This window comes from Microtus oregoni, unplaced genomic scaffold, assembly GCF_018167655.1.
Source record: "Microtus oregoni isolate MIOR12 unplaced genomic scaffold, Mior012 000024F_ref0000369, whole genome shotgun sequence".
NCBI lineage: Eukaryota > Metazoa > Chordata > Mammalia > Rodentia > Cricetidae > Microtus > Microtus oregoni.
Window position 1 is genome coordinate 4,383,822 of NW_024543083.1, and position 22,791 is coordinate 4,406,612.

At 42.8% G+C, this 22,791-nt stretch overlaps 2 protein-coding genes across 7 annotated transcripts in view; one reads left to right on the forward strand and one right to left on the reverse strand.

The window, feature by feature from the left end:
* The window catches only part of Fut10 (fucosyltransferase 10), a 67,704-nt gene extending 65,660 nt beyond the window's left edge, over positions 1 to 2,044 (reverse strand). For 5 of the 6 annotated variants that reach the window (XR_005976296.1, XM_041673806.1, XM_041673805.1 and 2 more), the window contains exon 1: positions 1,934 to 2,029. The gene's annotated coding sequence lies outside the window, so the exon portion shown is untranslated. Of the gene's footprint in view, positions 1 to 1,933 lie in introns of all 6 variants that reach the window. The other variant, XM_041673803.1, reaches the window with a different exon arrangement.
* Positions 2,045 to 13,539: 11,495 nt separating this feature from the next.
* Mak16 (MAK16 homolog) lies at positions 13,540 to 22,784 on the forward strand. The gene is made up of 10 exons (XM_041673898.1): positions 13,540 to 13,630; positions 15,864 to 15,913; positions 15,992 to 16,101; positions 16,185 to 16,249; positions 16,401 to 16,552; positions 17,643 to 17,697; positions 19,407 to 19,481; positions 21,046 to 21,156; positions 21,840 to 21,905; positions 22,076 to 22,784. The coding sequence occupies exons 1-10, from the start codon at positions 13,616 to 13,618 to the stop codon at positions 22,268 to 22,270; spliced, it is 894 nt and encodes a 297-aa protein (XP_041529832.1). The 5' UTR covers positions 13,540 to 13,615; the 3' UTR covers positions 22,271 to 22,784.
* Positions 22,785 to 22,791: the final 7 nt, after the last annotated feature.

Sequence of the window (22,791 nt, forward strand, 5' to 3'; positions counted from 1 at the left end):
GACAATAGTTGGACACACGGAGAGTCCAAGGTCAAACTTGAATCAATGCTCTTTGCTTTTATACAGGGTTCGGTCTCCTAGTTGGTTTTGGGGAGACTCCATGATCTGGGCATAACAGTCACCTCCTTCCATCACTGAGGCCACGCCTCCTAAAGGCTCCACAACCTCTCAAAACAGAATCATCAGCTGAGAACCAAGTGTACAGACATGAGCCTGGGGGAGAGGGTGTTTGGTGTAAAACGATGAGAGCTGAGTGAAATGCGACATTTCTTGGGAAAATCAACTCTACATAACTATAAAAGCACTTAAATACAGGCTGGGAAGGTTTTTGTACAATGCCAAATTTATACATACATGTAACATGGACCAAATTATAACCTTTTCCTCTATTTCCTAGATATAATCCTAAGGAGGGGGGCTGTGAATGTTGTTTATAAGAGCAAACTTGGGAACTGCTTTACTTTGGTCCTTGAAGAATACAAAGTGAGCAATAACACAATAACAATGGAGTCTTTGATTCACTATTAGACACTGCCATCTAGCAGGAAAGCAGATGAGTTATTACAATCTCCGAATTTTAACACACCTTATTGGTCATCTGATGCACTGCCTTTGGCTTAGAGGCAAGAGAGGGGTTCTGGATTTCTATTTTGTTTTTTTTTTCTTTTCTTTTCTAAGACAGCATCTGGCTCCATAGCCTGGGCTGGCCTCTAAATCGCTTTCTCCCACCTTGGAATCCAGAATGAGCGTAAGAGACACAGGAAACAAGAAATAAAAGGACACCGCTGCTCCTGGGTATGGTGGAGGAGAAGGTTTACTGTCGATAAGAGGAAGCATAGTCAGAGGCAGGGACATCTGAGAGTCCAGAGTGGACGTGACTGGCAGGCTGAGCCACGTGGGGAGAGGAGGAGAGAGGGGAGAGACAGGAGACCAAGAGGCCAAGAGGGCTGCCATAGACAAATGGCTGAGTTATATGAGGAAAGGGGGCTGGAGGAGGGTAGCCTAGACCAGTCCCCAGGCTGGAGAAGTTTAGGGTAGGGGTAGTGTATTCTAGCCAGATGGATTCTCTAATAGGTTGGGACTGAGGGATGCTGGGAGAGTCTGGCAGGCCACCAGCATACGCTTTGATGTGTTCATGGACACCTCAGGCGATTGTGAACTACAAGAGTCTCAGAAAGCATTTGAGGGACAGGCATAAGACAGAGACTATGGTGCTGTCTGTATTGGGGGATGGAAACTCGAGTGTTCAAACACTTGAGCTGTTTATTCAAGTCAGACATCAATCCAGGCCCTGCCTGAAGGAACTCCATCTGAGAGTATGATGGGCCAAAGAAATGCAAGACTAGAGTTTGTGGTATGACATCTCTGGCCCAAGCTTGTACGGAGTGCATCACTTCATCTGAGAGAAAAGAAGCTACATTTGAAAACATTAAGGTCCTGAACAGGTTCTGCATCTTATGATACGACATGAGTCTCATACTGAGCGCCCTAGCTGGGTACAAAAGTCCTGAAAAACAACTTGTGTGTAGATAATCAAAGTCAGCTTCTGCAGAGAATCTTCCAAAGAATTACTAAATGCACAAAGTTTCCACCTCAGGAAAGGCAAAACTGCTACTCGCTGGGCACAAGATTCTTGCAAAGGAAGCTGGGCTGCTGCCCCGGCCCCGCCAGGAAGAGCACTAAATCACACCCTCAGGATACCATGCTCCTCCTCCCTGCTCCCCGAACCCAAGGCTCCGGTGCTTTCAAAGGCCAGATCAGCTTGCACCCCAGTTTCTGACTTGAAAAGCGGTTTCTAGGCTCTCCCAACAGACATGGGCTCTTTGCCTGGGCCCAGAAAATTGTTTTCTCTTACACTCCGCTTCCGCAGAGCAGCGGTGTCCTTCAGCTAGCACCAGCAGGCGCCCAGTCTCCGCCAGCCCAGAAGACTCACCTTAGGCTTCCGAGAATCAAAACAAATCCCCATCAACGTACTTCAACCAGCCTCTGGGGTGCACGACGCTCGGTGCACCCCAGAGTCCTCATTTTCTATCTAGGCTCCAGAGCTCTCCCGAAGACCCGGAAAAATGGAATGGCAGGCGCAGCTTCAGGATCACCCCGCCGCAGTTAGTTTACAGAATCCAGAATCCACGATTTCATGGGTGCTTTGTTTAAAAACTCCCGGTCTCTACTTCAAAAAAACTTTGGACCGCCCCCTCACCCGCGTACCACAGGACCGAAGGCTCAAGAATCCCTCACTCACGTCCTGAAAAGTTTGGAAAGTTCTCTATAAAAGTCCCCTGGAGCTGCTCTTCTAGAGGACCCGGGTTCAATTCCCAGCATCCACATGGCAGCTCACAACTATCTCTAACTCCAGGATCCAACACCTCACACACACATACATGTAGGCAAAACTCCAATGCACACAAAATAAAAATAAATTATATATCTTTTTAAAAAGCTTCTCAAGAAAGGAAGACTCATGAGACAAGTAGGGAGATGGGGAGGGGAGGGGAAGTGACACGGGAAGAGGGAAACCAGGTGCAGCAGCCCGGAAGCCCAAAGGTACAAAGAAAGCAGCCACCCAAATGTTTGAATTATATTGGGAAGGACAGTCCTGGGCTAGAGAAGTTTAGCGTAGGTAGTGGGGTAAGTCATTTAGGAGGGCCCAGTAACAGATAGGGACTGAGGGATTGCCGGGAGAGCATTGCTGCCAGGTCCTCTCTGATGTGTTAAAGAGGCACCTCAGCCTCTTTAAGTGTTAGGTTTGAAACCTAACACTTTTAAAGTCTCAGGAAACTGCCCTCACTCTCTCAGAGGACAGAAACACAAAGTCAACTATCAACTAAATTAAACCAAAGCACCCAGCAGGGGTTTGCTATGGGCTCAGTGTTTTAGATGCCCGCACATTCCTGGTGCCCATGGTGTTGGGAGCTGGGACACCTTGGTGACTAATGAAATTTGACCCCTTATGAAAAGGTAGGGGCGCCCACTTCAAACTATCAGCTTAAGCATTCAGATCCTAACAGGTATGTTACACAGCAAGACTAATTGAAAAAAAAAAAAAAAAAAAAAAAACAGCATCTGAATTTTTCTGTTTGTTTTTTGCTTTTGGAGACAAAGTTTCTCCTGGCTGTCCTGGAAATCCCTCTGTAGACCAGGCTGGCCTGGAACTCAAACTCACCCAGTAGACCAGGCTGGCCTCTGCCTCCTGGTGCCGGATTAAAGACATACAATGCCCAGTTTAAAGTAGTCTGTGTTGTTGTTGTTGTTGACAAGACCACTGTGGCACTGGCCTTGCGACAATGTGGTGCCCAAAGGCTGAGAAAGGTGCCTGAGTCAGAAACAGCCTCTTTAACTTTTCTTCCCCGATGAATAAAGGATCTCTCTGTGCAAACAGGTGTTTGGATGTGGTTTGTGCCTAATCCAGGGGCCAGGAAGACGCCTCGGTTATGCAGGAGTCCCCATCAGTACTGGTTGGGAGTGTTTGTTCCTTTTGTCAACTTGGCACAAACTAGAGTCAATCAGCAGGAGAAACCTTAACAGAAAAGATGCCTCCACTATATTGGCCTGTAAGCAAGCATGGATGTATGGGATGGGGACAATGCATTTTCTTGATTAATGATTCACGTGGAAGAGCCCAGTCCACTGTGGGAGGTGCCACCCCTGGGAAAGTCCTGGGATCTATAAGAAAGGTAGCTGAATCCGAGCCAGAGAGCAAGCCAGTAAGCAGTATTCCTTCATAGCCTTTGCTTCAGCTCCTATCTCAAAGTCCTGCCCTCTCTTCCCCTCACAATGGACTATAAGCTGTAAACTGAAATAATCCTTTACTCCCCAAGTTGTTTTTGGCCATGGTGTTTTATCCCAACAACAGAAAGCCAACTAGAACAAAAAGAAAGAAAATTGTTGTAAAAAGCTGTAGAATCTTCATGATGCGTTGTGTCGTTATTAAATATGAGGTAAACTCTCTGCTGTAGCCACTGTCCACATACGAAGCACACACACTGAGCTTTCTATACCCTTAGATGGGTAGGTAACCTTGCCCAATGGTATAGCTACATCCTGGATGGGGGCGGGGACTCTACAGACGAAACTTCGAAGAAATAAAAAGGAAGTATCAAAATTTATAAAACTGTAAAATAAGTCTGGACTGAAGCTTGATTAATAAAAACCCAGAGATAGAAACTGGGGTTCAATCTGAAGGTCAGAAAGCAAAACAGCCAGCCACTGGCTCGTACCTCAGTCCAAAATGGCGATCCCGCCTCCAGGAGTTTCAGAATGGGGCTGTGAGTGAGAACTGTCTCCTCTAATACTCCTGTCCAGTGCTGGGATTAAGGGCGCGCACCACTAGGCCAGAAAAGCAAAACTGGACTCTTCTCGAGGATGTCCTGCCTGAGAAAGAGGTGAGGCTGGAGATTCTTCGTTAAGACGCTACAAGCCCAGTGCAGCGCATGGCAGGTGCTTTCGGTCAGAAACATGTCTCCCTACTTCACAACACCCTAACATGCCCGAGGTAATCAACCTCAAATCCAGAGAGTTTTATTTGAAAAAGGAAGGGAGGAAGGGAGGAAGGGAGGAAGGAAGGAAGGATCCAGTTTTTGTCAGATAGAGTAAATTTAAAATCAAGAGGCTGCACAGTGTGCTCACCATGTTTTTTAGTCTCACACGGTGAAAAAACGCACCCAGCTGGGATGTAAAGGGCTGAAAGGAGCACTGGGCTGCCGAAGGGCACGGCTTTAATCCCAGCACTCACTCTGAAGGCACAATTAGGCAGATCTTTTAGTTTGAGGCCAGTCTGGTCTACAGAGTGAGTTCCAGGACAGTCGGGGATACACGGAGAAAAACAGTCCATCCTGACTATTGTCTTTATAGCAGCTCTCTCTGCCACAGCTTTTCTCCAATGGCACTGAGCCTTTTACCACAGAAGAAATGAAGCCAACATGAGGGCCTATGGGTATAAGCCAGATGGGGTCCCAGTGCTGAGACTGGACGTGAACACAAGTCCCCACTCCTAACCCAGAAGATTAACCACTCGCAAAGGAAAAGTTAGTTTTCTCCAACAGACTCTTATTGGGCACACAAACCACAGACTGCTGCCCAGGGTTGGCAGTAGATGCCCAAAATAAACTGAACTCAGTAGAATTTTGGCAGGTTTTATCTTACAATGCTTTGTTGTGGTTTGGGGTTTTTGTTTTGTTTTGTTTTGTTTGTTTCAAGACAGGGTTTCTCTGTCTAGCCCTGTCTGCCCTAGAACTCATTCTGTAGACCAGGCTGTCCTCAGACTCACAGAGATCCTCCTGCCTCTGCCTCTCAAGTGCTGGGATTAAAGGCCTGTGCCATCACCCCCAGCCGGGCATTTTGTTTTTAACCTTACAAACCTTTTGTCTCTATATTATCATTTCCTATTTTACTTTTATAGATTTTCTGTGTGTGCAAATATGTGTGTCTCAGAGTCCGTATGTGTTTCTTGTGATTTTTCTTTGGGCTTTTTTTTTTTCCCGTTTATTTGTTTTGTCCTGTCCTGGTTTGTTTGTTTTTATTTTATTATTACTATTTTAATATTACTATTTTAGATATCTGTTTTCTATTCTAGTGAGAGAATTGTGGATTTGGTGGGTGGGGAAGTGGGGAGGATCTGGAAGGAGTTGGGGGACAGCAAACCATAATCAGAATACGTTAGATGAAAATATCTATTTTTAATAAAAAAAAACAAATATCAAAACAGATAAACAGATGAACAGAACAGTACATGGTAATCACATATAATGGAATACTACGCTGTCTCCACCTTGTAGCCCAGGCTGGCCTTGAACTCACTGTGCTTCCCAAGAGGGCCTTAAACTATGGCAATCTTCCTGCCTCAGTCTTAAAGTCCTGAGATTGTAGGTGATCCCATCATGCCCAGCTATTATTTGAAGTTTTGGTTCTAAGTCTTAGCCTTTAACAACCAAGCTTTCTCTCCAGCCCAATTATTCAGATTTTAAAGGAAATGAGATTTCAATACATGCTATAAAATAAAATAAAAAATAGTATATAAGTCTTTTTTAAAAAAAAGTCATAGGAACATAAAATAAAATTTCTGGTGTGTGGATTTCAGAGGGGACTAGGGATATTTTGTTTAACAGACAATGTCACTTTTTTTTTAAAATTTATTTATTATGTATACAATATTCTGTCTGTATCCCTGAAGGCCAGACGAGGGCGCCAGACCTCTTCACAGATGGCTGTGAGCCACCATGTGGTTGCCGGGAACTGAACTCAGGACCCCCGGAAGAGCAGGCAATGCTCCCAACCACTGAGCCATCTCTCCAGCCCCCCAGACAATGTCACTTTGAAGTGACGAGAAAACCTGGAGATTGACGTATGGTGGTGATTGTTATTCAACAATGTGTGTAGTATACTTAAAGACACTGAATCGAACACTCTTCCAATGGTGTTTCCTCCAGTGGAGTCTCACTAGGTATATTCGCCAAACTTCAGGGTAGGCCCCATGCCTAGCAGTAGTTGGCCAACATAAAGAAAATTAATTTATCTTGTTGATCTTTTGGTTATGTATTTTGGGTTTCATTTTTTGTGTTTTTGGGTGGTAGTTTACATATGTTTCATTGTTCTTTAACGAGAGAGAGAGAGAGAAAGGGCATGCATTAATTTGGCTGGTGGGAGGTGGGAAGGATCTGAAAAGTTTAGGGGATGAGAAAGTGTGATCAGATATATTGTATGAAAATGTTTTTTTCAATTAAAGGTTTTAAAAAAGCAGTATATGTATGTATATATATACATGCATACATTCATATGGAGGATAGCAACGTGTAAGGCCATGAATTACCTGGATCAGGCTATTTCTCTGACTTTATTACCTCTGTAGGATCTTCACCACTAAAATCTAGAGAAGGTCTTCCCCGAGATTTTCAGGGGTCACTTTCCACTTCAATATTGTATTTGACTCCTAAGAGAGGCTTTATTTGACGCCCTGTTCGAAACAGCCTTCCCACCACTCCTTAGTCCGTGTCCTGTTCCTTTTCTCATCCAGCATGCCAGTGTTGTTTGCTCATTCTGTTTGCTCCTTCAGAATCTTAAGTTTTCTGAAGACAAGATGGAAAGAGGTTATACTCTCAAAGTTCAGACACATTTAAGACTTGCAGCCTATTTTCACTGAATCGAACAATGCAGAATGTATAATGTTTAATTGATAATATACATATATAATATAATGCTTATGCTAAGATAGAAATTCATGTATTATGAAAAATAGGAGCTTTTCCTTGGAATTTTAGAATCTCTATCATTTTGGACTGGGGTTACAAAAACATGCTTTTCCTCCTTTATCTTTCAGCTCATACGCTCCTGAAGAGTGCCTCAAAAAGACTCTGTTGGAGGATGCTTTCAAAGCGAGAGATCAAGGACAGAAGAGCAAACTGTCAATTGAAGAGGACTCTTAGCCCTGCTATTTCAAAAACCACTCCACGGCTAGGTGAAGGCTGCCAGACAGGCTTCCGCAGTACTTTAAGTGAATCCAGGCTCCTCATCTAAGATTTCTCTGTGCTAACTCTAGAGAGATTCTTTAAGTCACTTGACTTAAAGATGAAGCTCTTGATAACATCTTTGTTCCACCTCCTGCATTTTCCCACTTGGCTTCAAGCGGTATACCTGAGCTTCAAAGCAATGTCCCTCCAGTCCTGTCACGGGAATCCTTCCACGTCACCAATCCAGAAGGACAGGCTAAGGTACTTCTTAAAGGTGAGGAAAAAAAATGTAAACATTATTCTTTTCATTCCCAATAATAATGTCCTAACAAGTCTCACTAAATAGAAGCCCAGTAGTCAGAGTCACTAATACAAAAGTCAAAAATACAAGCAAGATATATATATATATATATATATATATATATATATATATATATATGCGAGGCCTCTCATGCTAGAACATTTGCTATTTCTCCTTGGAAAAGATGAGCACACTGTTTCTCACAGATGTGGTTTCTGCAGCTCAGAAGAGGTGGCCCGTTCAGACTGAGGCAGCTTCAGGTGTCACCCACAGTGCCCAAGCTGTCAGAAAACACCCAATGAACGTCAGCCAACCGGTTCTAGAATACTGAATTAAAAGGCCCAGTGCTGTGAACTCCGGTGCAGAAGCCACACACCACAGGGATTTGTGCATTTAGTTATTCAAAGACTAAACTGGATTTGAGGGATTGTGTTTGCTGGTTGATTGGTTTTTACAGTCCTGGAAAATAAGGCTTAAAGTGAGCGAGTTAATTATCGCAAAGGAATTTAACAGCTGGGCCGTGGTGTGGCCGTACAGATATATAGCCCCAGAGACTCAGGAAGCTACTGGCAAAAGGAATGATTGGTCAAAGAGGCCTGCCTGGGCTACAGAGCAAGTTACAAGTCAGTACTCTAGGCAACTTGGTGAGATCCTGTGTGAAAAGAGAATTTATAAAAGTCTTTATTATGGTGATTCAAAAGGGAAATACAGGGTCGCAAAATACAGGACAAGATTGAAGCCGCGGTGGGTCCAGTTGTGCCGATCTGCCCCGGGGAGATGTGAACAACCCCTCAAGCTTGCTTCTGCTCTGACCCCCCCAAGAGAGCAAAGGAGATCCCCTCCTCTTCCTTATCGTGTCCTCACAAGCACAGATAAGCCCTAAGGCCGGCACCCCAAAAGCTATTGGGGGAAACAGGTCTAGCATGCGTGAAGCCGCAACCCAACTCCCAAGAACCTCCCCATCTGCTCCACAGTACTTAAACACAACATTTTTGATACGCTTAGGCATTGCTCTGCAAGGTTTGAACAGCAAGAAAAGTGGCAAGGTACACTTTAAACATGTGACCAGGGATCCCATTTGGCTTCCCATTCTCAGACTAGCAGTAACAATTACAGACAATATTAACTATGTACGCAGCAATTCTGTTAAATGTGTCATGAAGATCATATCATTCATATCAACTCTTTGAAGAAGTTTTTCTTTGTTCCCATTTGGCTGGTGAGAAATGAAGCTAATAAAGAGGCTAAGCGAGTCTCCCAGGGTTGCTGTTCTAGTTACTTTTCTACCAATGTGAAAAAACATCATGGCCAAGGCAACTTATAAAAGAAAGAATTTATTTGGGGCTCATGGTTCCACAGGGTTTAGGGCCTACGATGGTGGACAGAAGCAGCAGACATCGGTCTGTGGCTGGAGCAGCAGCTGAGAGCTGAGGGCTCACATCCTGAGTCACAGCAGGAAGCAGAGAGGGTTAACTGGGAACTGTGTGCATCCTTTGTAACCTCAAAACCTGCCATCCCCCCACTTGCCAATTAGATCCCCATTTCTCTTCATGGCAGCTGTGTCCTACTAACTAACCCCCTAGTTTCTGATGTGATGCAGGGTTCCATATGTTGTGGAATAATCTTTTTGTACACTGTGAAGATGTGTCACTCAGATTGGTTTAATAAAAAGCTAACAGCCAATAGCTAGGCTTATTCTTAGCTATAAATGTCTAGTCTTAGCTTGGCTTGTTTCTTGCCAGCTTTCCTTAACTTATGTTTTCCCATCTGCCTTTTGCCTCTGGGCTTTCCCATTCTCTTACTTCTGTAAATCTTACTCTTATTCCGTGAATTGCTGTGCAGCTGGATGGCTGGCTCCTGATGTACTCCCCCTTCTCTGACCACTATCCTTCTTCTCCCAGATTTCTGTCTATTTAGCCCTGTCCATCCTTTGTCCTGACTTGTTATTGGCCGTACAGATCTTTATGAGATCATCAGGTGTTTATTAGATCATAGACAGGCAAAGTATCACAGCTTCACAGAGTTAAAAAAATGCAACTATGTGACTAGACAAAAGGCACACACCTGGACATATATTCCCAACAGTTTATACTCTCATCAACAGTGAATGAGGGTTCCTGTTTGCCCCGACTTTAAAAAGCCAAGGTCAAGATGGATTCACAGCAAAATTCTATCATATCTTTGAAAAAGAACTACAACTAATGCTTCACAGATTGTTCCACAAAATATAAATAGAACACTTCCAAACACCATTTATGAAGTCAATACCAAAACCAAACAATGATACAAGAGAAAACTACAGTCCAATATCCTTAATGAACAAAGATGCAAAAGTTGTCAACAAAATACTAGCCAAACAAATTCAGATAAACAATATAAATATAATTCATCATGACCAACTTGACTTTATCTTAGATGCAGAGATTGGTCAACATCTGCAAGCTGATAAGGGTATATGTTCATATAAATGGAATGAAAGACAAAAATCAAATAATCATCTCATGAGAAAACCCAGTATGTCTTAATGATAAAAATTCTAGAGATAATAGAACAAGAGAGAATATACCTCAACCTCATAAAGGCTATATGACAATCCTATAGTCAACATCATCCTATGTGTAGAACAATTCAAAGCAATCCCATTGAAATCAGAAATAAGACAGAGATGTCTGGGCAGAGGTGGCACATACCCTTAATCTCAGCAGTCAGGAGGCAGAGGCAGGCAGATCTCTGTGAGTTCGAGGCCAGCCTGGTCTCCAAGAGCTAGTTTCAGGACAGGCACCAAAGCTACAAAGGGAAACCCTGTCTCAATAAATAAATAAATAAACAAACAAACAAACCCAAACAAGACAGACATGCTCAATGTCTCTACTCCTGTTCAATATAGGCTCAAAATCTTAGCTAGAGCACAATATAAAAGAAAGAAATAATCAGGACACAAGTAGGAAAATAAGTCAAGCTATCTCTATGTGTAGATGATTCTGTTCTATGCAGGAGACCCTAGAGACTACACAGAATCCCCTGGAACTAAATAACACATCCAGCAAATTAGCAGAGTACAAAATCAGCACACAAAACTCAATAGACTGTCTATAAACCAATGACAAAGATGCTGAGAGGAAATGAAGGAAGCTCTCCCATTCACAATAGCTCCAGTAACAATAGGCACACAGCAGATCTCACCAAGGAGATGAGGAACCTCTATGACGAAAACTTTACAACTAAGGAAAGAGATCCAGAAAGAAACTAAATGATGGAGAAACCCCCCAAGCTCAAGGACTAGTAGAATATTAGAAAAAAATGACTATCCTACCAAAAGCAATTTATGGATCTAATACAGTCTAAATCAAAATCCCCATGTAAGTTTTCAAAAAAGTAGAAAACCAATCATAGAATTCATACGGAAACACAAAATTCCCTAGATAGTCCAGGCAATCCTAAGCAAAAAGAATAATGGAGCAGGCATTATTGTATCTTTTTAAAAATATCACATTCATTTATCTATTGTGTTGGGGTTGAGATGGGACACACGCATGCCAACACACAATGTGTGTGTGTGTGTGTGTGTGTGTGTGTGTGTGTAGTGGGGGATGGGGAAGGACTTCCTGGGGAAGTCAATTCTTCCCCTCCATTACGACACCTGGGAATCAAACTCAGGTCACCAAATTTGATGGCAAGCAATTTTACCAACGCTGAGGTCAGGAATGAGAGTCTCATCATTAACTGGTTCAAGTAAGCAGCCGTGTTAAGAAATTTCACATCACAGGGCAGTGGTGGTGCACACCTTTAATCCCAGCACTTGGGAGGCAGAGGCAGTGAAACTCTGTGAGTTCAAGGTCAGCCTGGTCTACAGAGCCAGTTCCAGGACAGCCAGGGCTACAAAAAGAAACCATGTCTCCAAAAACCAAAATCACCATCATCATCATCATCCCATGTGGCAGGGAGCTGCAGTCTGATTTTTAGGCCTGAGGACAGACCATGGCTGTGGATCACAAAAATTTGGGTCCAGCACAGGCACTTAGAAAAACGATTAATAAATGGAACCTCATGAAACTGAAAACGTCTGTATGGCAAAGGGCACAAACATTTGGAAAAAGTGGCAGGCTATAGAACAGGGGGGAATTTTACCAGTTACACATGAGATAGTCAATATAATTAAAAACCTGGATATCAAGGAAACATATAACCCAGTTTAAAATGGAGTACAGGCTTGGCGATTGTGGTACACGCTTTTAATCCCAGCACTCAGGAGGCAGAGGCAAGCGGATCTCTGTGAGTTCAAGGCCAGCCTGGTCTACAAGCTAGTTCCAGGACAGGCTCCAAAGCCACGAAGAAACCCTGTCTCAAAAAACCAAATAAATAAATAAATAAGTGGAGTACAGAACTAAATAGAGAGTTCTCAATAAAGGAATCCCAAGTGACTGAAAAACACTTAAATGTTCAACAACCTTAGTCTTTGTTCTTTGTCTTCCTTCACTGGTAGTCGTGTGGTCATGACGCATTATAGCTTCACCGCATTGGCATTTTCTGTTAGTTATCGCTTCTATGGAGCTCTCCCAATAAAACCTTTCTGAAAACCCTCTCTATCTCCACTCTTCCTTTGCTTTATCATTCTAGTTATCACCAACACCGTGGAGATGCGGTCTCCCTATAGTACTCAAGCTCCTGAACAAAAGCAATCCTCCTGCCTCTGCCTCCCAAACAGCGAAAAGGGATTTCTATGGTGCATAGCTGCTTCATTGCTTTTGCAACACTTGCTAGTACCTAAATATTACGTTTTATAGTATATAGCATCATTTATTTTACTATTTTCTGAATCCCCATGGCTAAGTAAGTACCTTGAGGGCACAGAACAATTTCCCTTTTTGCTGTTGTTTGCCTAGACCCTGTGAATGTATCTGGTACATGGCAGTCGCTCCAGAATCACTTGGTGAATTATTTCATGGCTTTTGGGGAAGAGAAATGGGGAAGCAAACCTCAATTTTGTTATTACCCCTGATGACCTTTTGAAAGCATTTTTCTCAGTGGATAATGGCTCGGGAGGTTGTATGAGCCTAGTAACCTGAGTTTGATTCCCAGCACTATGGGAGAAGCAAGGCTGAGGGGAGAATTTGTCAGTTTGGTGGGTCACTTGCACAGTCTTTTTTTTTTTTTTTTTTTTTTTGTTCGCTTTGCTTTAAAGTAGTTCTACAGTGTGTATTTCAAAGTGAAGAGGGAGCTAGCCGTCAGAAGTCGCAGCAGGAGCCGGTTTGTGGTGGAGCACGTCTTTAATCCCATCACTCACGAGGCAGAGGCAGGCGTTTCTCTGTGAGTTCGAGGCCAGCCTAGTCAACAAGAGCAAGTTCCAGGGCAGACTCCAAAGCTACAAAGAAACCCTGTCTCGAAAAACCAAAAAAGTCGCAGCAGGCTGGTAAAAGAGCTGACACCTTTAGTCCTTACAGGCTCGCGGCCACAGCCCGGAAGCAGGACGGCGTTAGCGTCAAGTCCCCGCGCGTGCACAATGGGAGGCTCGGGAGCGCGCCTACCAATTAGGACAAATAAGACCCACTTTTTAGAGGTTTTGGGAGAGTGCACAACGTTGCCTGTCACTGAGGAAGACGCTAGAGAGCTCCTAAAACAAACCAAGCAGGACACGCGTGCCGCCGCCTTCGCCGCTAGGGTAAAGGATGCAGGCGGCGAGCACGACCCGAACTGATCGAGCGCGAGACAGCGGAAGCGCGCACGCACAGTCCACTAGGAGACGTCACTGCCTCCGACGAGATTGAGACGCTCTCGCGATAGGCTATGCCGGGCTCTCCGGAAGTGACTCCCCGGAAGGAGCATGTCTGCTTTCCTTGTCCTGCCTAACGCGGCGTGCTGATCCTCCGGCACCATGCAGTCGGATGATGTGAGTTCCCTCCTGTTGCTCTGGAGCCCCGGGGTTTATGCGGGCCACTTCGTTCTCTTAGGACTCAAACCCACATACTTAGATGGCCCGTTCGTCTCCTGTTTTCTCGGATTGCGAGACTTGCAGAACCCGGTTTTCAAAACTGGGTCCCCACTCGAGCCCCACTGCGGTTAAAAGGCCAGGACACCCCACCCTCCCGCCGGATCGACTCACTTCGTCCCTGGTGCCTAGCGGTAAAGGCCCTTGTGCCGTTGCCAGCTGAGTGACTTGGAAGGCAGGAGAGGTGCCAAGTTTGCTCGTCCATGAGCGTTCCTTTTCTGTATACGTATCCTGTGTTAGGCTTTTTCTCTACCTTGCTCTACTGTCTGGGTCATAATTTCGGCAGTATCCTACGTTCGTCGGTTTGCAGGAGTTGTTAATACTTATCAATTCCAGTAGGCAATGTGGTAATTACTGAGTACTTGGTTATTAATCAGTCAGACAACACTTGTGTTTTCATAAGCACTGTGGGGATGGAGAATAAACGGATGAAACGTTTGCATGGTAAACGATACCACGAAAGAGGAGTTATGAGGAAGAGTGGGGAGGAGAGACCACTGCAGAAATGGCCAGTCAGGCATTTCAATAAAAAGCAAAGAAATCGGTAACGAGCCAGCCACTGAAGGAGGGTAGGAATGGTAGAGGTACAAAGATCGGAGATGGGACAGGCGGAATACAGAGGGCATCGGAGGGGCTTGTTATAGGAATCAAGATGGTGAGAGAGGGATGATGAATTTGATATCCTTGCCAGTGCGAGGTCAGGTGGAATCTTGAAGGAAACGTTTTTAGGTCGTTTTAGTGGGAACTGGGAAGAATGTTGTATTCTTTGGAGGAGTGTGGAATTAAAAGTGGCATCTCGGTGTGCTTATCATTGGGATCCTTTCACAGATGCTAAGTGGGCAGCTAGATACACAGACAAATGTGGTGCTTAGGAGAGATCTGATCCAATGCTGCTTAAAAGCCACAGTGTGAGTGGTATCCGCACTCACTCATTGTTTCCTACTTCTTCACCAGACACCCCTATTAAATACTCAACATATGCATTATGCTTTGACCCTTCTTCGTTTTTTCTTTAATTGCTTTAGAGTCTTTCTCAGTTCCTCTAGGCGGTCCATCCAAAGACTTCTTCTATGCTCTCATACACCCATATATAGCTCTTAAATTGACTGCAACTTGTTGCAGCGTCATTCATATACTTTCTCATAACTAAATACTGCACTTGAAGGCTGTACTTTTTTTCATCCACAAACATTACTGTGTTTTATGATGTCAGGGCCTGGAGATGTCAGTGCTTTTGCGTTAGCATAAAGAACACGTTAGCTAGAGAGAGACAGTGAAAGGGGATAAAGTTGTAAGATGTATGTCTAAGTATGTAGTACTGTGAAAGGGGATTAAGTTGTGGGATGTATGTCTAAGTATGTAGTACTGTGAAAGAGGATAAAGTTGTGGGATGTATGTCTAAGTATGTAGTACTGTGAAAGAGGATAAAGTTGTGGGATGTATGTCTTAAGTATGTAGTACTGTGAAAGGGGATAAAGTTGTGGAATGTATGTCTTAAGTATGTAGTACTGTGAAAGGGGATAAAGTTATGGGATGTATGTCTTATTTATGTAGTACTGTGAAAGAGGATAAAGTTGTGGGATGTATGTCTTATTTATGTAGTACTGTGAAAGAGGATAAAGTTGTGGGATGTATGTCTTATTTATGTAGTACTGTGAAAGAGGATAAAGTTGTGGGATGTATCTTAAGTATCTAGTGCTGTGCAGCCTTTGACAGTGGATAATGAACACACGTGAAAAAGAAAAGTCACCGGGTATCTATGATGTGACTCTTTAACACAATGCACAGGTACATACTACAGATGATAGAATGTATGTATATACTGGAAAAAAAAGTTGCCAACTATTAATTAAATTTTGTTGCTAAATAAGCTCTGTAGACCAGGCTGGCCTTTAATTTACAGAGATCCGCCTACTTCTGCTTCCCAAATACTATGTTACTGTGTAAAGGAAACAAGTCAGGCCTATTAAAAGAATACTTATTTTTTTTCCCTTTATATTTGGGCGCTGCAGCACTGTGCTATGACAGGAATTCTACCAGTGAGCACCATTTGCAGCCTGGAGAACACTGTCTCTTTTTACATTAAACAGCACCTTTGGGGCCAGAGTAAATGGGTTTTCACTTTGTCTTGCAGGTTATCTGGAATACACTAGGAAACAAACAATTTTGTTCTTTCAAAATAAGGTGAGTATATTGCAGTCTAGACTAAACCATATTTAGTTGCCCCCTTGGTTGGAAACATTTTTTTTCCTTGCATCCTAGAACCAAGACTCAGGGCTTCTGCAGAAATGAGTACAGTCTGACTGGGCTGTGCAATCGGTCATCTTGTCCTCTGGCAAACAGTCAGTATGCGACCATTAAAGAAGAGAAAGGTATGAAAACCACACAAGAGTTTATAAAAGGTTCTTTCTAGTTTGTCTGTAAATAGTAACATGACTGTTTAACTTATCCTCAGGACAGTGCTACCTGTATATGAAGGTCATAGAACGAGCAGCTTTTCCCCGGCGGCTCTGGGAACGGGTAAGGTTCACTGAGAAAACTGCAGGGACCGTTGCTCAAGAGTAAGAGTGACACTTTGGCCATCTCTAGACATTGAAGCCATCTTCTGTGTGCCCTGTCATTACTAACTAATGATTTACCATCCCCCTTGTTTCCCTTTTCTGTTCCACAGGTCCGACTTAGTAAAAACTATGAGAAAGCATTGGAACAAATAGATGAAAATTTAATTTACTGGCCTCGCTTCATTAGACACAAATGTAAGCAGAGGTTTACCAAGATTACCCAGTACCTGATTCGAATTAGAAAACTTACACTGAAGCGGCGGTAAGGGCCAAGTTCATTCCTTTATTTACGTTCAGCCTTTCCCTAGACCGTGTCACAAACAGCGCTTCCTATTAAACTCACCTGTGACTAATCCTTTATGCCCAAGACAAATGCCTGTGACTAATCCTTTTGTCCCAAGACAAAACTGGGATATGGATGTGCCCAGTGGCTCTGCAGGATTTTAAGGCAGAAAATGTGTGCCCTACCCACCTGAAATTTTTTCTGTGTAGGTCCCTGAGAAAAGCTGAAATGAAAGGTTTCAAAATGATGTAAAAATGTGATTATCAGAAGTATGAACTACACTCAGGGTAGAGATGACATGGAATCCACAGGACTAATAGTTCTGAAGGAGGCCAAATGGAGGCCTTTTCATTGAGATCAGCAGAGAATCTTAAAAATCATGTGAACCTTTTTCAGAAAATTCCCGTTTCTTGGTTCATTGAAGCATTAATCCTAGTGTAATGAACCTAAAGAAAATAAAAATAACCACATTAAAACACATGTTAAAAGCCAGGCAGTGGTGGTGCACACCTTTAATCCCAGCACTCAGGAGGCAGAGGCAGGCCGATCTCTGTGAGTTTGAGGCCAGCCTGGGCTACAAGAGCTAGTTCCAGGGCAGGCTCCAAAGCTACAGTGAAGCCCTGATTCGAAAAACAAAAAAAAAAAACCACGTTAAAATATCTCACTTCTATAGCTGGGCATGGCAGCGCACGCCTTTAATCACTTGGGAAGCAGAGGCTGGTTGATCTCTGTGAGTTCAAGGCCAGCCTGGTTTACAGAGCTAGTTCAAATCTTCTGACCCTGTAGTACACACTGGCCTAGAACTTAATACGTAGCTTCCAACTCACAGTGATCCTTCTGCCTCAGGTCAGTGCTAAGTTACTGATGTGAATGAGCCACTACTTGGGCTCCTGGCTTTTCCTACCATTCAACTGTAGGTGTGTGTGTTCATGCTCAAATGCACATAGCAATCAAACCTAGAGCTTTGCGTGTGCTGGGCAGATGTGCTGTCAAGAGAAAACCAATTCTAATTCTTTAATATTTAGAATGAACTTGAATTTTCTAATATAATGTATTTGATTTCTGCTAGGAAGAAACTTGTTCCCTTGAGCAAGAAGGTTGAGCGGAGGGAGAAGAGAAGAGAGGTAAACACTGTTCTGATGCTTACATAGGTTCTCTATCTCCATGTGAGAAAGGGGTTGGTGCCTGGGCTTCATCATGAGTCAAATTGGGGAGTGTCTCTTTAGTGACATATGGCCACTTTCATATCTTCAGATTATGATTTTCACTGAAGGCTAAAAGCAGATACTCTCCATTTGGATATAATGGAAAACAGTAAAAAGGTATTTTAGATAACTCCGTATCTAAAATTCCTCAGTCAGACATTTCAGAATTTAGAATTTTGACATTATCTGACTCATGCATTATCTTTAGCCGAGTTTAAACCCTGTCTGTAAGTAGCCTTATGGCTATTTTGGTTATATAACTTAGAAAATTGAAAAGTTTTGATTATTGGTTAAAAATAAACAAAGAATGGGACACACTGCTCTGATCTCGGGTTAAGCTACTCTGAAGTAAACTGGATTGTTTTGTTACGAAAGGGTGGTGACGGTAATATGCATGGAGAGGACAGTGTGCTCCAGAAATTCCAGCTGTTGTCCAGAGTAGTCTCTGTCCTCCTCTCTGATATTTCTGAGTTGGGCTGAGCTTCCTCCTCAGAATCAGCTGTTCCGACAAGTTCCAGTTCTCATTCCTTCTTGGCATTTACAGTGCTCTCTCTTTCACCAAATAACATTCACTTCCTTTTGTCCTTTAAGGAGCACCTTCAATAATATTTGGTACTTTTATTCCTACTAATCACATGGACCTTTAGATCTCTAATCTTGTTGTTTCATTGCTGTCCAAGACAGCCTCTTACTATGTGACCTGAACTGGCCCAACATGATCCTCCTTCAGCAACCCAGGGTACTGGAATTACAGGTGTGTATCACCACACAGAGCTTAGATGATTGGAGACTGCACTGAATTCTTAATTCTCCACTAATTATACACCAGTTTTTATTCAAGTCCAGCTAGTGACTTTCCATATTCCCTAATTATCAAACAGGTGCTCTTGTAAACATTGCGGAGAAAGTTACACTTTTCCCACGTGAATTCAGAGGCCTCCTTCCCACCAAAAGTATTTTCTGACACTTTTTAAAATCCACTTATATATTTATAGTGTACATAGAGCACACATGCATGACATAGATGCATGTGGAAGTCAAAGGACAGCCTTGAGTGAGTCCTCAAGCTCCTCCTACTATTTTCTTGAGAGATCTTTAATTGACTTGAACTCTGTAGGCCAGGATCTTTCCCACAAGCTTCCAGGGGTCCACCTATCTGCCTCCTTTCTTGCAGTTGGCACAGTTAGTAGTGTGTGCCATCATGTGCCATTCTGTGTGGATCTTTGGAGTTCAAATTCAGGTCCTCATATTCACAGGTCAAACACTTTACCAACTGAACCATCTCTCCAGCCCCTCCTGACATTCTTAATGTATGTAAGCATGTATGTATAGTTTGTCTGTCGAGAACTTGTTAAAAATCCAGAATACTATTGCTGAAGTCATAGGAATTATTTTCTTTGTTATATTTATGCAAATTATAGATGGGAATTCTTGAATTGAAAGGTTCCAAGAGCTTTTGAGAGGGAAAGAAGAAATGTGTCTGGCTAGAGAGGCGAAAGCCTCACTAAATGGAGGCAAGTAGAAAATAACTACACTACATCATACTGCTATTAAAAGCTGGTAATTATATTTGTACAGGCTAGAAAATGAGTCCTAATGGAGCAATGGATTTGTACTTTTTCTTATAGGAAAAAGCATTAATAGCTGCCCAGCTGGACAACGCCATTGAGAAGGAATTACTGGAAAGACTCAAACAAGAAACGGTGAGAAAGCTAGTAGCATTGGCAGGTGTTTTCTTAAGTAGTAGCACCATGCTAGGAAATACAGAAAATGCATTTTTAAATTTTTATTTGTTAGTTTGTTTATTTATTTATTTAGGTGGGGTTTTTTTGTTTGTTTGAGACGTGGTTTCCTGGTTGTCCTGGAATTCATTTTGTAGACCAGGCTGGCCCCAAACTCAGAGATCCACCTGCCTCTGCCTTCCAAGTGCTGGGATTAAAGGCGTGCGCCACCACTGCCCATGTAATCTATTTATTTTTTAACATCACAAATAGCTGTCCCATGGCAATTTGTGCATGGAATAAAACAAATACATGTAGACCTGTCCTGGTGAGGCCTTTTTTTGCCCTTATTTCCAGTTGACACTTCCAAGCTCAACAGTTCTGTATAAAAACATAGAAGTCATAGGTTTTCCCTCCGTCCATGCATAGCCTCCAGGGACAGACCTGATTCCGGGCAGCAACGAGCAAAAAAGAGAGATATGCAGAAAGCTGGGATTGGATGGACTGGGCTCTTGGATGAAAAACCTGAGCACCCTGGAAGCTCATCATGTTTACTATATAGAGTTGAACAGGGAGGCAGATTTTTACACACAGCTGAACAAGGGAGTAGGGTATTACATGCAGACAAGTAAGGAGGCAGGGTTTATGGTACACAGCTGGACCAAGGAGACAGGTTTAGCTAAATCTTAGTAGGGGCAGTCTCTGTAGTGGGGACTACTTCAGACCATAAATGTTGGTGGAGGCGGAGCTATAGTAGACATTTCTGTACACATTGTCAGCATGTGCACTCAGACAAGAGGACAGCTTTGCCATTCTTTCAGGGTCTTATGCTCTGGGGTCCTTGGCATAGCCATACCATGTCAGCAAACATTCACTCCAGTACCTCCCTATAGTTGATTTTGCTGTTTTGAGACTATATCTCATGATAGCATCACATTCACTTTGTAGCAAAAGATGATTTTAATTTCTTGATCTTCCTATCTCCAACCTCCCACGTGGTTGGTATAGGGAGGTCACCATGCAGGTGTATATGATGTTGGAAATTGAACCTAGGAATTTGTATGTGCTAAACAAGTACTCTGTCGATCAACCTCCATCCTCAATCCCAATGGGTAGAGTGTTTACTTCTATGTGTTACTCTAGTCTTTTGAGGTTCTTTAAAATAAAGTTTTAAAAAACCTTTTTAAAAAGTATCTCAGTCTTTTGATTAATAACAGTGTCATTTAGAAAGATGGAAAGGTGATTAAAACGTGTTATTTCCCTTTCTAAACAAAATTCGATTTGTCCTAATGTCCGTGGTTTCATAAACTAGTAGATTTGAAATGACTTGGCTTTCTTCTCCACAGAAGCTATCTATTTAATATCAACTGCTGATTGTTAAAAGTTGTAAATATACTGTACAGAGGTTGGAAAGCTATAGAAATATTGTTTATCATAGTTTTCCTTATTTAGTCCCTGATGATGAATAATATGCTTGTTGGTCAGAGGAACTTTGAAAAATGTAATACTCAAGAACAGTTGAAGGCAGTCTGTGTTTATTCTTCAGTATGGCGACATCTACAACTTCCCCATCCATGCCTTCGACAAGGCCCTTGAGAAACAGGAAGCAGAGAGTGACTCTGAAGATGAAGAAGATGAGGAGGAGGAAGATGAAGAGGTAAGTATGGTTTGTCTTGTTTTAAAACGCAGCAATCTTTAGGATAACATGTTTTCATGTAATTCAGAGGCAGCATTATTTTCCCCTTTTGTTCTTTGTTTTGTTTTAAAGATTTGTTACATAGCCGGGCGGTGGTGGCGCACGCCTTTAATCCCAGCACTCGGGAGGCAGAGGCAGGTGGATCTCTGTGAGTTCGAGACCAGCCTGGTCCACAGAGCTAGTTCCAGGACAGGCTCCAAAGCCACAGAGAAACCCTGTCTCGAAAAAACCAAAAAAAAAAAGAAAAAAAAAAAAAAGATTTGTTACATATACAGTGTTCTGCCTGCATGTCAGAAGAGGGCACCAGATCTCATTACAGATGGCTATGAGCCACCATGTGGTTGCTGGGACTTGAACTCAGGACCTCTGAAGAAGAGCCAGTGCTCTTAACCTCTGAGCCATTTCTCCAGTTCTCCACCCCCCTTTTGTATCATGTGATGATTAATTCTGGTTCAGCAGAATTCAGCCAATAAACTATAGGCTTTTATATCCTTAATTTTTCTTTTTAATTTATAATTGTTAAACTTGAGAGTAATAGGTTTAGAAGACTCTGATTCACTTACTTATGAAAAGATGTAAAACTACGTGTCTAAACTGGATCTTCATTTTTTTTTTCCTATCCTGGTAACTATGTTTTATCTTAGGATGTGGGTAAAAGAGAGTTTGTAGAAGACGGTGATGTGGATGAGAGTGACCTGAGTGATTTTGAGGTGAGCTCTGTGGAATAAAGAATGTTTTGTGGCATGCTACAAAAGCGGGGAGCAGGGGAAACCTGAACACAGGAGCAGATAAACTCTTTGTCTGTTCTGTATTGGCTGAGCAGGGAAAAGTCTGGAGAAATTGTGCACTTCCTTGTCTGACTTCTATCTCTTCGTATTAGGATATGGATAAACTGGATGCTGGCAGTGATGAAGAACAGGATGACGACTCCTCCAGTGAAGAAGAAGAGAAGGCCCTTAAAGCCAAACACAAAGGCAAAGCACCCTTGAAAGGACCTTTGCGGAAAAAACGGGCCTATGTGGAGATAGAGTATGAGCAGGAGACAGAGCCCGCAGCCAAAGCCAAAACCACATGAGTCTCCTTCATGTTTTATCCTGAAAAGTCAACACTTCCAACTGTGCTCCTTTGTGCTATATTTCATACAGTATTTATATTGTTAATATATATATGTCACTCCAGGGAGTGAGTGGAGAAGAGAGAGCCTTACAGTGTAAAGAATATTTTTGTAACACATGCTGTTTGTAACAGCCTGAGCCCAGGGATCTGACAGAGGAGTCCCTGGAGCTGGACTGACACTGTGTGTAAATGGTTCTAAATTATAAGTGCTAAATTTTCCCTTCCCAGTTTTTACTTAGAAATGCCAGTGTTTCTTTATCCTTTTTAGTTTTTTGAGACAGGGTTTTTCTATGTAGCCTGGGCTGTTCTGTAACTCTTTCTGTAGACCAAACTGGCCTCAAACTCAGATCCACCTCTGCCTGCTGAATGCTGGGATTAAAGGCTTGTGCCACCACCACCCAGCTTCAATTTTTTCCCCTTGTTCAGTTTCTCTTATAAACTGAAGAAAACAAAAGTTCCAACTTACAATGTTTAGTATAA

Coding starts and splice junctions, on each gene's coding strand:
- Mak16 (XM_041673898.1), top strand. Junction 16,250..16,400: donor CCCGGCGGCTCTGGGAACGG/GTAAGGTTCACT, acceptor TCTGTTCCACAG/GTCCGACTTAGTAAAAACTA. Junction 21,906..22,075: donor GTGACCTGAGTGATTTTGAG/GTGAGCTCTGTG, acceptor TCTTCGTATTAG/GATATGGATAAACTGGATGC.